Source organism: Lynx rufus, unplaced genomic scaffold (genome assembly GCF_022079265.1).
Source record: "Lynx rufus isolate CCGP_SWC_20201006 ecotype Redwood Valley unplaced genomic scaffold, mLynRuf1.p SCAF_4, whole genome shotgun sequence".
NCBI lineage: Eukaryota > Metazoa > Chordata > Mammalia > Carnivora > Felidae > Lynx > Lynx rufus.
Window position 1 is genome coordinate 2,386,792 of NW_025814856.1, and position 15,896 is coordinate 2,402,687.

The following is a 15,896-nucleotide window of genomic DNA, read 5'->3' on the forward strand; positions in this document are numbered from 1 at the left end:
ATGTCGGCGTGATAGGGCCCATTTCACAGTGGGCACAAAGAGGAAACGGGACGCTGAGTGTCCTGCACTCAGAGGCTGCCACCTGCTAAGGGCTCAGTGAACATCACCTTCGTCATCTCCATCCCCATCACCACCGCCATCATTCCCATCATCATCCCCATCCTCTCCATCCCCATCACCACCACCGCCGCCGTCACCATCAGTACCGCTCCTACAGCCACCAGCCCCCGGCTGGTCCAGCCCTTGGGACGTCCTGCCGATGGGGCCTATGCTGACGTGTCTGGCTCATCTGGGCCTCGGGCACCAGGCGGGATGTGCGCACACCTGGCTCCCGTGGGGTGCCGCTCAAAGGAGAGCACCAAAGCGGACATCTTCCTCGGCTCCAAAAGGCTGCCCTGCTCATTCCGGGCATCCCAGCCAGGCCCGCCCTCAGGGAGGGGCTCCCCTCACCACGCAGAAAGGCCCGGAGAGACCGCGAAGAGACGTTACCATTTGGTTTTTCAGGGCTCCTTCGAACCGAAGCCCCCGCTGACACGAGCCCCTGCCATCGATCACGACCACGGCATAGCCCAGGGATGCCAGCGTGTTGAGCCGCAAATACTTGATGCCTTTGAAGGAGTTGTTTACCAGCTGCACCTGTGAGGGGAAGGCGAGGAGGGGCCACGGAGCTTTGGACAAGCGGAGGGGCACCCAGTGCGTGACACCAAGCGGGAGGGGCCGGATGGGCCAGAGGCCGGTGGGACGGGGCCGGGGGGGTCTCACAGCCTCATCGAGGCTCCTGTACTTTGCCGTGAAGGCTGCGGACGGCCCTGGAGGGGTTCTAGCCACGGGGGAGCGGGTCAGACGGGCCCACTCTGCCCCAAGCCCGTGCTCAGGAAAACAGAAGGGAAAGCCCCGCTCAGGCTCCCTCCTCGGCCAGGGCCTCTGCCGCTGGCCTTCCCTGGAATTACTCCCCGATTTCTTGAGCCACAGTCTGCCCTCTTTCTACCCCGCAGTTCCCTCTAAGAAAACAGACGAGAGCTGTCGTGCCAGACAGCCGTGTTCCCTGAGTCACTTGACTTCATCCAGTTCCTCGTTTTGGCCCTACTGACGTCCGGAGCCTTATCGGTCTCCGTCACGGGGGGCCATGTCAGGGGCCGCAGGGTGTTGACTGACCTGGGCCCCCACCCCCAGCTGTGATGACTACAAACGTCCCTAGACATCGCCAAATATCCCCTGGGGGACGGAACACCCCCGGGTGAGAACTGCTGTCTTAGATGGACCCCAATTCCAACCCGGCCACCTGGGCCTGTCTTGTCCCCTTGTTGGAGAACTGGGCCCAGGGCCACCTCTGTCCCCGAGCTGGTGACCAGGGGTGAGAGGGGGTCACTGCTGGGCAGGTGGGCCAGAAGGACACATGGGTGTTAGCGGGGCTTCCCAGAGGGACAAGGGAACATCAGCAAGCGGAAGGGGCAGGGGGCTGCATGGGAGGGTGGGGTGTGCAGAGACCCAAGGATCCCGTGTGGCCACTGGGGACGGGGCCTCCGTGCACTAACCCTTCTTCGGCCTGGCTGGTGCCCAGGTCCCGGCACGAAGGAGGGGGGGTGTGGGGAGCGGGGCTGGCACCCACCTGGGGGCCTCCGTATACAAAGAGGACAGTGGGGTGCTTCTTTCCCAGCTGCACGGCGTGTGGCTTGTAGATCATGCCGTAGAGCCGCACGTCCGACCGCGTGTGGAAATGGAAGATTTCGGGGGGCACGTAATCCGGGGGGCAGCCTGCAGAGACACAGCGGCTATGGCTCCTCGGGCCGGGGGCGCCCGCGAAGCACTCTGGCCGAAACCCACGCTCCACTGGCCGGCCCTCAGCTGCAGAGGGCGCCTTCTGTACTTCCTGACAGTTTAAATGACAATCCGAGGGCCCGAGGGGACTCTGGTCCTGGGAGTGTGCCCGGGGTACAGCCCCCTGACACCCGCTCATCTGACCTCCTGTGGGGGTGTCAACGCCACCCCTGGGATCTGAGTAGCAGCCAGTTTTAATCGTCTGCTTCTCTGACTTTCACCTTTGGTTTTGCAAAGCAACACTGGTTTTCCAATCATGACAGTGAGGCAAAATCTTTTAAGCTTATCTCGCAAGTTTATTTAGGTGGCAGATAGAGGAAGGCGATTTAAAAAGAAAAACGAGTCAACTGTAAGGTAGGTTGGGGGTTGGCAACTGCTCCGTGTAAAGGGTCAGATGGTAAGTATTCTTGTCTCCGTGTCTTAACTACACAGCTTTGCTGTTGCGGCCCTAACGTGGTACCTAAGTGAGTGCCGACTTCTCATAGAGACGGTCTGCAAACGTGGCAAGATCGGGAGTTTCGGGACATGGTGCCTCGGTCCACCCGCCTGCAAGCCCGGGGCCGGGACACCTGACTTCCCACTGCTGTCCCCACTGCTGTGCCGTGTGTCCCGGTAGGACCCATCCTCCCCTGGGTGTCCCCGTCGGTGAAACTGGGACCAGAGTCCCTGCTCTGTCACGTCCGTGGTGATGTGGGGCGCGTCACGGACCGAGCTGGTCCCAGAGCGTGACGATGTAACAAGATGCTTTCCAGCCCACAAACACCAGGGATTCTCATTACCTAGAATGTTCTGGAAATCTAGCAGACGGCAGCTCTGGGGTCAGGCAAGGGTGTCTTTTTTAGCGAGTGATTCCCGTGTGCCAGGCGAGGTACGGAATATTAAGGCCTTCTTCCTAGGGACCGCCTGCCATCGTGCCATTTCATAGAGAAGGGACACATCTGAGGGAGCCTGACCGCCTGGCCTAGGATTCCATAGCCAGCATTGGGCTCTGGGGCCACCCTGCGGGCTCCCGGGCAAACCGGCAAGATGCCTCGTGTCCCCCGAGGCCGTGCTCGCGCCCCCGCCCCTGGCTCCACCACACACAAAGCCTTCGGGACGTGTGCCCCGCGCAGGTGCCCTCGGAGACAGCTGCCCACGGGTGAGGACGCCCCGCACAGGGCCTGCCCGTGTGTGGCAGCTGGTCGTGAGCGGAATCTGCGCCCTGTGCTGTGTCGTCCTTAACTGCAGCACAGAAATGAGACGCTGTCCAGGTGGCAGGCCCCACGGGACAGTCAGGGCCACCGGTAATGCCCAATGAAGAGCTCTCAGGGCTCCGGGGAGGGGCCAGCAGGCAAGGCCCTGGGCCCCTCGTGGCCTCGAGGCTGCCGGGACGGCCCCCTCTCATCGGTGTTACTTGAGAGGGTCGCATCCCATTTCACAGATGGGCAAGCCAAGGCTCCTGGCGGGGGTGGGGGCCTCGGTCAAGGTCCCCGGGGATGTGGGGCTACTCACTGGCCGCCTCCATCATGCTGGCCCAGAACCGGGGCTGCTTGTGCAGAGGGTCGTCGTCGGGGCCGCTCAGCTTATAGACGTGCACGCAGGGCGGCGTGCCCACGCTGCTGTAGTGGCTGATGAACATGTCGAAGTTCTGTAGGCGGGACGGGGCGCTGAGCACCGCACGACACCAGCGTCCTTCCCCGCCCCCCCCGTCACCCACCAACCTATTTGCTGTCTTTGCCCTGGGTGCTCACTTGTTTAAGCTTCAAACTCCTCTGCCCCCGCGAGAGGGGCGCTATTACCGGCACCCCCATTTGACAGGTAAGCAAACTGAGGCCAAGAGGAATCGGTCCTCTGGCCAAGGGCACAGCCCTCCCTCCCCCACCGTGGTAACTGATGGACCCAGGGTCACACCCAGATCCTTCCAATGCCAGAGCGTGCTCACGTCGCTGGCTCTACCGCCGGCAAACTACCAAACGCTTGCCCTGGACTGGAAGTAGCCCTGTGCACGTTCACGGCCTGACTTTCTAGAACGTTCCCACAGGCTAAGGGGGTGGGGGAGTAATGCTGCCATCTAGCATGTCGGGGGAGTGCCCACCTGGCTGACTTTCTAGAACGTTCCCACAGGCTAAAGGAGGGGGGCAAGAATGGTGCCATCAACCACGTCGGGGGAGTGCCCACCTGGCTGACTTTCTAGAACGTTCCCACAGGCTAAGGCGGGGGGGGGGGGCAAGAATGGTGCCATCAGGCACGTCGGGGGAGTGCCCACCTGGCTGACTTTCTAGAACGTTCCCACAGGCTAAAGGAGGGGGGCAAGAATGGTGCCATCAACCACGTCGGGGGAGTGCCCACCTGGCTGACTTTCTAGAACGTTCCCACAGGCTAAGGCGGGGGGGGGCAAGAATGGTGCCATCAACCACGTCGGGGGAGTGCCCACCTGGCTGACTTTCTAGAACGTTCCCACAGGCTAAGGCGGGGGGGGCAAGAATGGTGCCATCAACCACGTCGGGGGAGTGCCCACCTGGCTGACTTTCTAGAACGTTCCCACAGGCTAAGGCGGGGGGGCACGAATGGTGCCATCAACCACGTCGGGGGAGTGCCCACCTGGCTGACTTTCTAGAACGTTCCCACAGGCTAAAGGAGGGGGGCAAGAATGGTGCCATCAACCACGTCGGGGGAGTGCCCACCTGGCTGACTTTCTAGAACGTTCCCACAGGCTAAGGCGGGGGGGCAAGAATGGTGCCATCAACCACGTCGGGGGAGTGCCCACCTGGCTGACTTTCTAGAACGTTCCCACAGGCTAAGGCGGGGGGGCAAGAATGGTGCCATCAACCACGTCGGGGGAGTGCCCACCTGGCTGACTTTCTAGAACGTTCCCACAGGCTAAAGGAGGGGGGCAAGAATGGTGCCATCAACCACGTCGGGGGAGTGCCCACCTGGCTGACTTTCTAGAACGTTCCCACAGGCTAAGGCGGGGGGGGGGCAAGAATGGTGCCATCAACCACGTCGGGGGAGTGCCCACCTGGCTGACTTTCTAGAACGTTCCCACAGGCTAAAGGAGGGGGGCAAGAATGGTGCCATCAACCACGTCGGGGGAGTGCCCACCTGGCTGACTTTCTAGAACGTTCCCACAGGCTAAAGGAGGGGGGCAAGAATGGTGCCATCAACCACGTCGGGGGAGTGCCCACCTGGCTGACTTTCTAGAACGTTCCCACAGGCTAAAGGAGGGGGGCAAGAATGGTGCCATCAACCACATCGGGGGAGTGCCCACCTGGCTGACTTTCTAGAACGTTCCCACAGGCTAAGGCGGGGGGGCAAGAATGGTGCCATCAACCACGTCGGGGGAGTGCCCACCTGGCTGACTTTCTAGAACGTTCCCACAGGCTAAAGGAGGGGGGCAAGAATGGTGCCATCAACCACGTCGGGGGAGTGCCCACCTGGCTGACTTTCTAGAACGTTCCCACAGGCTAAAGGAGGGGGGCAAGAATGGTGCCATCAACCACATCGGGGGAGTGCCCACCTGGCTGACTTTCTAGAACGTTCCCACAGGCTAAGGCGGGGGGGCAAGAATGGTGCCATCAACCACGTCGGGGGAGTGCCCACCTGGCTGACTTTCTAGAACGTTCCCACAGGCTAAAGGAGGGGGGCAAGAATGGTGCCATCAACCACGTCGGGGGAGTGCCCACCTGGCTGACTTTCTAGAACGTTCCCACAGGCTAAAGGAGGGGGGCAAGAATGGTGCCATCAACCACGTCGGGGGAGTGCCCACCTGGCTGACTTTCTAGAACGTTCCCACAGGCTAAGGCGGGGGGGGGGGGCAAGAATGGTGCCATCAACCACGTCGGGGGAGTGCCCACCTGGCTGACTTTCTAGAACGTTCCCACAGGCTAAAGGAGGGGGGCAAGAATGGTGCCATCAACCACGTCAGGGGAGTGCCCACCTGGCTGACTTTCTAGAACGTTCCCACAGGCTAAAGGAGGGGGGCAAGAATGGTGCCATCAACCACGTCGGGGGAGTGCCCACCTGGCTGACTTTCTAGAACGTTCCCACAGGCTAAGGCGGGGGGGCAAGAATGGTGCCATCAACCACGTCGGGGGAGTGCCCACCTGGCTGACTTTCTAGAACGTTCCCACAGGCTAAAGGAGGGGGGCAAGAATGGTGCCATCAACCACGTCGGGGGAGTGCCCACCTGGCTGACTTTCTAGAACGTTCCCACAGGCTAAAGGAGGGGGGCAAGAATGGTGCCATCAACCACGTCGGGGGAGTGCCCACCTGGCTGACTTTCTAGAACGTTCCCACAGGCTAAGGCGGGGGGGGGCAAGAATGGTGCCATCAACCACGTCGGGGGAGTGCCCACCTGGCTGACTTTCTAGAACGTTCCCAAAGGCTAAGGCGGGGGGGGGGCAAGAATGGTGCCATCAACCACGTCGGGGGAGTGCCCACCTGGCTGACTTTCTAGAACGTTCCCACAGGCTAAGGCGGGGGGGCAAGAATGGTGCCATCAGGCACGTCGGGGGAGTGCCCACCTGGCTCATGGAGCAGCTGTGGGAGAAGCCGGGTGTGGTGAGGCGCACGATCTCGCCCGCCGACTCATAGCTGACCACGTACAGGTGGTGCTCCAGGGGCGTGTCCTTCGTACCTTGGAAGTACACCAGCTTCGTCTCCTCGTTGACCCAGATCTGTGGGGACACAGGGGCTCCTCGTGAAGCAGCCCCAGGCCGGACCCTGAACTTCCCAGGCCTTTGCTCCCGCGGTGGCTGGGGGAGGGGGCCGATGCCCGGCGGAGAGACCCAGGCTCTTCTCCCTGCCCCCACAGGGAGGGCCCAGAGTTCCGGGGATGGGAGACTCGCCCTCTCCCCAGTTTCTTTAGCCCACCAGCTGGAGAAGAGCTTTCTAGGAGAGAAGCGCCTCTCGGACCTGGTGGGGCAGGAGCGGACAGCGACCTCGCTAAGCTCGCCGGGTGCCCTCTGGGAGGACTTGAAGTCGGAATGCCAACCCCAGACAGAGACGCAGAAGCAGAGGGCACAGGGCCTGGGACAGGGGCTGAGGGAGGGGCTGGCCTTGCCTGAGGGCCCCCCAGTCCCCAAGCCTGGTCCCCCAAGGGGTCAGCCCGCCCTTCGGACCCAGGTGCTCAGGGTGAAGAAGTGGGTCCCCACCCCCCCGCCCGCTTCCTGGGTGAACGCCCATCAGACTCCAGTGTGACGATAACATGGTGAGGCCTCCGGGGAAAGCAGGAAACAACCCCGCGACCTGGTAACACGGAGGCAAAACCCTTAAAAAAGTGTGTCCTCTGATGCAGCAAGTATGTTCCCGGGAACTGTTCCAGAGGGCTTTGCTGTGTTCTTAATACTAAAAAAAGACAACGACTCGAACATCCCCGAGTACAGATCGCTTTCAAAATTATGGCACAATGCTCCGTGGCCACGTAAAACCGTATTTTCTAAAACAAACAAAAAGCAACAAAAAAACACCCTGTGTAGCCCCTAAAACGATGTCCTGTGGAGCCGTGTGCAAACAGAAAAGATCTGCCGGGGTTTCCACCGTGGCCGGTCACCTCCCAGGGAAAGAGGTTACGGAGAGTCTGGGGTGAGGCAAGTGAGGGGATTCGCAAACGCAGGGTCACTCGGAGCGGTTCAGTCCGCACAACAAACACGACGTATCCATTGTCGCCATCCTTTCAAAACAAATGCACGTTTTCTAGAAACACAGGGCATCGTTGGAAAACCCCCGGGCACCTGCAGTCATTCGCCGGTTTTGTCACAAGGGCCACGTGAGACGAGGCACATGAAGGGGGCGCTCGGGACCCTCCCAGGTCCCCAAACAGCACGGGCGGCACAGACCCTCCGGAAGGGACGCGAGAGGCCCTCTCTTCCCTTTGTGAGTCTTAAACGCTGCTGTGTCGTCAACCATACTTCAGTTAAAAATAACATCAAGTGTTGCCACGGCTTTTTTTTTTTTTTTTTTGCGTTTTTTTAATTTCTGGGTAAAAACCCAGGTGAGCAAACACCGTAACGCCCCCAGCGGCAGAGGAAAGGGAGAATCCTGGCTGGTGGGTCCACCAGACGCTGCGCCGGGGGCTTCTGGCTCAAGTCCCCTCGGGGGAACATCCGGCGATGTCCGGGGACCTCTGTGGTTGTCACACCTGGGGCGGCTGGGGCTGGGGAGGCTGCTGATGCCCCACGGCGCTCGGGACGCCCCGCTGGGGGCAGAGACTCTGCTGTAAACGCGAGCAGACCAGAGCTCTCTGAGGGTCCCATTTCACAGACGGCGAACTGAGTGTTCGCTCCCGGCCGCCGAGAGGCAGGAGGCCCCTCTTCGCGTGCATCGGCCGTAGCAGAGCCAACGAGGCAGCCTTTAACCTTCTGGCACCCGACCTGCCGACCTCGCCTCGCAAGTCAGAGCGGGGTGTGAAACCTGACAGAATCAGGACCGCATGTACCACGTGGCGTCCCCACTGGCTTCCTTCCAACAATCCACAGGGGCGTCCTTCCAAGTCAGTGGAGGGGTCCGCGGGCGGGGGAGGTCATGCTCTAATCAACGCCCGTGTCTAAGGGACCTGGACCTATCCACGTCACTCCTCGCTTGCTCACTCAAGTGCTCACTAACCACTGCGGCTGCACGGACAGCCCTGTGAGGCACGCACGTGTGCTAACATCTCTCACGTCTGCTTTTGGTCCAGGAGGCACTTATGCTGGTGTGAAGAAGGGACACAGGAAGTCTGATTAAGAGCTCTCTCCACTGAGAGGCCCGGGTGGCTCAGTCGGTTGAGCATCCGACTTCGGCTCGGGTCATGATCTCGCGGTTCGTGGGTTCGAGCCCTGCGTCGGGCTCTGCACTGATGGCATGGAGCTGGCCTCGGATTCTCTCCCTCTCTCTCCCTGCCCCTAACCCGCTCTTGCTTGCTCTCTCTCACTCTCAAACTAAATAAACTTATAAAAAACTTAAAAATAGATAAAACGTAAAAGCTGGGGCACCTGGGTGGCCCAGTCAGTTAAGCGTCCGACTTTGACTCAGGTCATGATCTCACGGTTCATGAGTTCAAGCCCCGCGTCGGGCTCTGTGCTGACGGCTCGGAGCCTGGAGCCTGCTTCGGATTCTGCGTCTCCCTGTCTCTCTGCCCCTCCCCCACCTCTGTGTGCTCACGCACGCGCTCTCTCTCTCGCCCCCCAAAATAAAATAAAACAGTAAAACAAACACTAAAAAAAAAGAGGTTTCTCCATAATATTTGGAATTTTGTAGAACTGGACCCAGGTGAAGATTTGGTCAGAGACAAGTCCTGCCACGTCCTTAGGATGGCCAGAAGCTGCAGGACAAGTGTCCCATAAGCTGCTCTCCCAGGGAGAGGTGGCCTCGTGGAGCGGGGGAAGGCTAACGGGATGCAACATGTGCACAGAGCAGCCCCCGATTCCCGGACCGGGGCTGTCTCCGGCTGGCCGGAAGCGGAGCCCCGCGGCCCTGGGCCCGCGGGAGCCGTGGACGGAGCCGGGCGGAGCAGAGCAGGAGGAGGACGCAGCCAGGAGGGAAGAGAGAAGCCACAGGCACACGGGGTCGGCAGGGCAGCTGAAGCGTGCGCACGCGTGTGTCTGTGCACGTGTGTGTATACAAGCGTGCGTGCAGGGCGGGCGGGGAGGGTTGCAAAGAGATTCTGGTACCTTGGAGCCGTGCCTTGCCAAAACCTCCCACTCGCCGCTAGTCAGCGCGATCTCCTCCTTGATGGGGCACTTAAATTCATCTGCAAGTAAGGAGAGGAAGAGGTGAAAGGGGCCCAGGAAGCCGTGAAGGGGACGCAAAGGCACTGAGGCCAAACTCCACCGGAGCCCAGGCGGCCGGGGCCAGGAGGGAGAAGGGAGGCGAGGCCAAGCCAGCCAAGCCTGGGACACGGTAAGGTGCGGGGCCAGTGCAGGGTGCTGGCACCTCCCGGGGGAAACCAGACCTCTGCGTTTTTACCGGAAGCACCGATTTTAGAACCCGGCACGGGCCAAACCAGCGACTTCTGGACTCTCAACCGGTGACCTCTCAGAATGTGTTAGGTTTTGGAGAACGAGGTCTTGATTAGAACACTTGGGCTGAGCAAAGGCTCAACTGAGATCCTATGACAGACCTTTGGGGTTTTTGTTGTTTTGGTAGATCTCACTTTTGAATTTCCATCAGGTAAATAACTACGGATGCTAGTAGGCTCGCGTTACAAATTTATTAAGACGGTTTACGAGTGACGGCGGTTTCATGCCGGGCCCGCCTGACAGAGGCCCGGCAGACATCGACTCCTGCTGCCGAGATCTGGGCCCAGAGATTGGTCACAGCTGGATCTGGGAGGGAGGGACGCTCCTCCCGCGGTCCCCGCTCGCGGAGGCTGGACACGGCTGACTTTTCGCTCCTTCAGATCCTTACCGGAGCCCGTCCGGCGTCGGGCCTGCAGGGAGCGGGTGCAGGGCGCGGAGTGGAACCTCTCGTGGCCGCCGTTGGAGCCCCGCCCCTTGGGGAAGGACCCGGCGCACCCGCTGACGGCTGGCCGTGCGCCGCCCGCCCGGCTGCCGCGTCCTCTCAGCCTTCCGGGTTCAAGGCCACACTTCTCAGTGGAGGGGCTGCCCACCACACCTGCTCGGCCCTCTCTCGCGGGACCCTCTGCCGCGAAGGGCCCCTCGCGCGGCCTGGACACACACTGCCCCAGCCGGCATCCCGCTTCTGGCTGGCGCCCCAGGCTCCTGACCTTCCCTCCTCTTCCCCAGGCGCCCCGATGGCAACTTTCAAGAACTCATGGCTTCTGGTCCAAGGTGACCGAGGTCTCGCCTTCTCGGCTACCCAACGGCCGCCTAGCAGGCACGAGCCACGCGATGGTAAGCGCGAGCTGGGGACCAGGCGGGCCACACGGGGTGGGAGGGAGAGCTGGCGTGCCCACTGCAAAGGCAAGGGGTCCCTGAGGGGCACCTGCCACGAGCTCCACCCAGCGACCACCACAGGCAGGAATGAGGCTGTTCCAAGCGAAGGCTCCCGAGCTCACATCAGGTGGTGGCGGCCAAGTCAGAGGGACACACGGCGGGAAAGCCCAAGAGCCACAGGGAGCCCGCCTTCGGGACGGCCTAGCCAGCCCGTGCTGTGTTGCACCCCGAGTGACAGCAGTGACAGGTCCCCGAGACAGCAGTCACTCCTCTGTTGCCATCTTACTCGAGGCCCATCAGTTCGAGGCTTCGCCTGTTCCTGACGCTCGGGCGGGGCTCCCTGGACACCACACACTCTCAGGCCTCCATTCCCTGTGCGGGAGCTGACTCTACACTGGGGGACACTGGGCGACGTCGGGGACGTCTGGGGCCATCACGAGGGGGGCTCCTGGCACTGAGTGGGCGGGGGGGGTGGTCAGGGATGCCGCTCAGCCCCCAAGAGAGCCTACGACGTCCCCGCTGAGGACCACCCGGCCCAGCGTCCGCAGTGGCCGGGGGTGGGGTGCCGGAGGGGCTCCGGCTGGCTCTCAGCCCACGCTGCTTCCCCACCCCGTCCCAGGGCCGAGATGCCATCTGCGTGAGGACCCCCGCATACCTGCTGCGGGTATCCTTCTGCTCCCTGGGACTCCAGGCACGCAGACCTGCCCACACAGCATGTCCACTCCCGGGCACTGACGTGAACACATCCAAACCCCAACTGGACGTTTCTCTCCTAAATCTGTCCCTCCCACACTCTTTCTGTCTCACACTGACACTCCAAAAACCTTCCGGTTTCTCTCTCAGACCCTACATCCAATCCACTGGCAGACTGCTGACTCAGAGGTCAAAGTGCATCCAGAATCGAATCCGCCTGGGTTGGCCCAGCCTGCTGCCCTGACCCATCCTGGCTACACTCCACACAGCAACCCCAGGAACCGCTTAAACTGATGTGAGGTCAGTGGTAAAAGCCCAAGTCCTCCCTGAGGCCCCCAAGGCCCGGTGCAACGTGCCCTGGCCCCTCTCCTCCCTCTTCTCCTCCCTCCCTCCCCCAGCTCACTCTTCTCCAGCCACACGGGCCTCCTTGCTGTGTGTCCACCAGGCCAGGCAGCTGCTGCCCCAGGACCGCTGCACAGGCTGTGCCCTCCACCTGGAATGATCTGTGTGGCTGCCTCGACCACCTGTTCCGGGTCTCTGCGTGTGACCCGTCGGCAGAGACGTCCCTCTGACCCCCCCGCTAGAAAGAAGGCCCTCACTCTCTAACCTCCTGTCCCGCTGCACGTGCTCCCACACTCACCCCGAGGTAAGGTCTTCACTTGTTTTTGGATGACTGCCCACCCTCCTCCACTAGAGAGTTCCACAAGAGCCGGGATTTTCCTTTCTCTCTTTAGATTCATACCCCTGGCACCTAGAGCAGGGGTCGGCCGCTTTTCCCATAAGGGGCCAAACAGCACATGTTTTCAGCGATGCAAGACATATGTCACACTGCCGCCACCCTACTCAACTCTGTCATCGCGGCATGGGATCAGCCACAGACAGCCTGTAAATGAATAAGCGCGACCGTGTGCCAATAAAACTTTATTTGCGAAAACGGGCAGTGGGCCGGATTTGATCTGTGGCCGCGGTGTGCCCGCCCCTGGTGTGAGAAGGGCCTGGCACGTGGTCGGCGCTGAATACACGCTACCGACCGGATGAACAGACGGTCGGCTGCGAGAACCCCTGCCAGGCCGCGAAAGATGTTCCAGAGAGGCTGGCTTTCTGACTCCTCCCACCCCCGCCCCTTCGCGGACCGCTCACGCTCACGGGGCGGGTCGGTCGGGCTTTGCTCACCTTCCCCGGGGCTGAAGGGCTCACTCCAGTCGTAGCCGCCGGGCTTTAAGATGGCGGTGACCTTGTACAAGTGGCAGAAGCCGGTCTTGCACTCGTTGGCACGGAGGAAGCAGAGCTCGCCCTCTCCCTCGGACTGGGGGAACGGGTAGAAGATGTCATGAACCTGTCCGGGCAGAAGACGGAACGTGCGTCAGGAGGCGGGCCGCCGCCGCGTGGCCAGGCGTCCGTCCGTGGAAGGCGAACTCGGCCCGCTGCCCCGCCCCCGCCCCGGCCCCGCCCCCGCCCCGCCCAGCTGGGGATCTGGGGGCCCGGGCGGGGCGCAACACCCGGCGTCTCCCCACGCTTACGTTGATCCACACGTCGGTGACCTCCTCGTACACCACGTGCGGCTGGACATTCCTGGGCACCGCTCTGGCCAAGGCCACCCGTTCCTGCTCATCCTCGGTGGCGGGGATGAACAGGGCCGGGGGGAGGAGGACAAGCTGGAGCCGCTGCTGGGGCCGGTCCAGGAACATAGCCCAGGCACTGAGAGGGCGACAAGAGAGAGCGGCCGGAGGCCTCAGGGCCCAGCGGGGGAAGCCGGGTGACAGACGCCTCCCTTTCCGAACGCGTGGCGTCACAACCCCCCTTCCTCTGGCGGCCTTGCCTACACTCGACCGAGTAACCCCGTGGCACACAAAGGCTTCTCGTTAGCACAGGCCCTCCGGAGAAGATGGCGGGGGGGGGGGGGGGGGCGACAGAACTCTAACTCAACCATTCTGGAAACATCGCGTGTCATTAGGACTCAGAGCAGCGTTTCGAAGACGTCTGCAATTTCTGCCAAATCCTCAGCCCACATTCACTATCCCTTTATTTCCTGTTTTGCTCTGGATGGACATTGTACTTGTGTGTGTGTGTGTGTGTGTGTGTGTTAATAAATTGTTCATCCTGTCAAACAACCTGAGTCCTTAAGGACTTGGGATAGAGGCAGGCAAACGGCAACTTAAAAAAGACAAAATCCCGTTGGAGGTGGGGACACCTGGCTGGCTCAGTCGGTGGAGGGGTCGTGAATTCGAGCCCCGCGTTGGCGTAGGTATCACTTAAAAATCACGTTTGGGAGCTACTCTATCATTATGTTCTGTCCTCAAAACAACGGTTTTGAAATAAAACTTCTCAAAACTGGGGGGAAAAAAGTTCTCTGTACCTTTTTTTTTTTTAACGTTGATTTATTTTTGAGAGAGACAGAGCACAAGTCGGGGAGGGGCAGAGAGAGGAGACACAGAATCCAAAGCAGGCTCCAGGCTCCAAGTTCTGTGCTGTGGCACAGAGCGCGACGCGGGGCTTGAACCCACAAGCCGCCGAGATCATGACCTGAGCCGAAGTCGGGTGCTTTACGGACTAAGCCACCTAGGCGCCTTATATTTTTGGTTTTTTTATTTTTATTTTATTTTATTTTATTTTATTTTATTTTATTTTATTTATTTATTTATTTATTTATTTATTTATTTTTATTTAAAAAAACTTTTTTAATGTTTATTTTTAACAGAGAGAGACAGAGACAAGCAGGGGAGGAGGAGCAGAGGCAGGGAGACACAGAATCCCAAGCAGGCTCCAGGCTCCGAGCTGTCAGCACAGAGCCCGACACGGGGCTTGAACCCATGAACCGTGAGATCATGACCTGAGCCGAAGTCAGATGCTGAACCGCCTGAGCCATCCAGGTGCCCCTCCCCCTTCCCCGACTGTAAACGGACAATGTGTTTTAAACGGAGACGTCAGTACCGTAAGGGCGATGCCACAGGGACAGGAGATTCCAGCCAGAGCCTGCCGCCCGCCAAAGGCCCGGCCCCTCGGTCCAGGCTGCCTCTGTGATACAGGGGCCAGCAAGCAAATATTCCAGCCTCGTGCGCCACACGGTTCCTTTAAAAGCAGCCCGTCAACCCCGCCAACGTGGCGCGAAAGCAGCTACGGACGATCTGTACACCAGCCAGTGTGGCCCCGTGACCATAAAACTTTATTCCTGGACGCTGAAATGTGGATTTCATATCATTTTCGTGTGTGATGAGGTATTCTTCTTTGGATTTTCTTACTTCTAACTGTTTGGAAAGCATGAAGGCCGCTCTTGGCTCGCGGGCCATACGGAAACTGACATCGGGCTGCCTGGCCTGCGTGCGGTGGCCCGGGGCCTGGCTCCAGAGACTTGCCCTTGATGTGGCCGCAGGGTCACGAGGTGAGTGACCAGGCAACACTCACTATTTGCCGTCCCGGGTCCACCCGGCCCTGGCGATGTACTCCACCCTGGGGAAGAGCGTGCTGAAGGGTTGGGCCAGCTCCTTCTCTTGGGTCGCCACGATCTAAAGGGAGAGCAGACTCAGGTCACACTTGGGCCCGACCGCATGTTGCCTGGGAGGAGATGGCCGCTGCTGGGGGTGGGGGGGGTATACCGTGTCCCCCAAATCCCTGTCTTGGGGTCCTGACTCCCGGTGCCTCAGAAAGGGCCTTATTCGAAGCAGGGCGGCTACAGTGTCATTAGTTAAGGTGGTGCTGGAATAGGGTAGCCCCCTTTCGTAAGGGGGATGTGAGGACTCAGCTGCCAGGCAGAGGACACCTTGTGACAAAAGGCAGGACAAGGCGAGGAGCGGGGCCGGGAACAGACCCCCTCACGGCCGCAGAAGGAGCCGGACTGCCCACACCTTGCTATCAGACGTTCAGCTCCAGAGCCAGGAGGCAACGTGCTTCTGTGGTCTGAGCTCCCGGCATGTGGGGCTCTGTCAGGACAGCCTGTTGGCTGGAAAGCGGGGGCCCTGGCCTGGGCTGTCACCACAGGGCCAGGCAGCCTCGGGCGACACAACATCCAGCTGCCACGGCTTCCCGGAGGCTAACGGGGCCGGCGCTCGGCGGTTCCGGAGGATGGGCCGAGAACCACGTTGCCGGCAGGGGCTCAGTGAAGCCACCTAACGTCAGGTCTAAGACCTGCCAGAACGTTCTGGCGCGGAGTGTAGAAAGGAGGTTTTGGTCGGGGTCTGATCATTCCGAAACCAAAACCTAACCCCCGATGGTGAAAATAAGCACGTTTTATCTTCCCCCTTTCGGGAAACCTCACACAAAAAGTCACCCCGGCACAAACGTCCCAGAGCTTCCTCAGCCTGTCTGAGTGCTCTGACCTCTGACCTGGGGGGGGGGGGGGTGGTGGTTTCCGTCTGCATCCCCTCGGCCCTTCTCGGTTATAGCCTCTCCTGCCCTCCCGGCTGCGGGGTCCTGAGCGAGTGCTCCCGGGGTGATAAGGACGCTTGTTGTCGATACTGACCCGGGGTGACAGAAGCGTCTGGAGCACTGACCATCCCGGCGAAGTTATAGGTGAGGACCTGCCCAAATGCCAGGGAC

General features: G+C 60.6%; 1 protein-coding gene across 5 annotated transcripts in view; it reads right to left on the reverse strand.

Annotated features, from left to right (window-relative positions):
* The window catches only part of DPP9 (dipeptidyl peptidase 9), a 42,273-nt gene that overhangs the window by 6,308 nt on the left and 20,069 nt on the right, over positions 1 to 15,896 (reverse strand). For all 5 annotated transcript variants that reach the window (XM_047094500.1, XM_047094502.1, XM_047094501.1 and 2 more), the window contains 8 exons: positions 14,766 to 14,866; positions 12,884 to 13,061; positions 12,537 to 12,699; positions 9,447 to 9,526; positions 6,321 to 6,473; positions 3,310 to 3,445; positions 1,610 to 1,755; positions 490 to 636 (listed from right to left, as the gene is read on the reverse strand). In XM_047094500.1, coding sequence (XP_046950456.1) covers positions 490 to 636; positions 1,610 to 1,755; positions 3,310 to 3,445; positions 6,321 to 6,473; positions 9,447 to 9,526; positions 12,537 to 12,699; positions 12,884 to 13,061; positions 14,766 to 14,866 — 1,104 coding nt within the window. The remainder of the gene's footprint in view (positions 1 to 489; positions 637 to 1,609; positions 1,756 to 3,309; positions 3,446 to 6,320; positions 6,474 to 9,446; positions 9,527 to 12,536; positions 12,700 to 12,883; positions 13,062 to 14,765; positions 14,867 to 15,896) is intronic.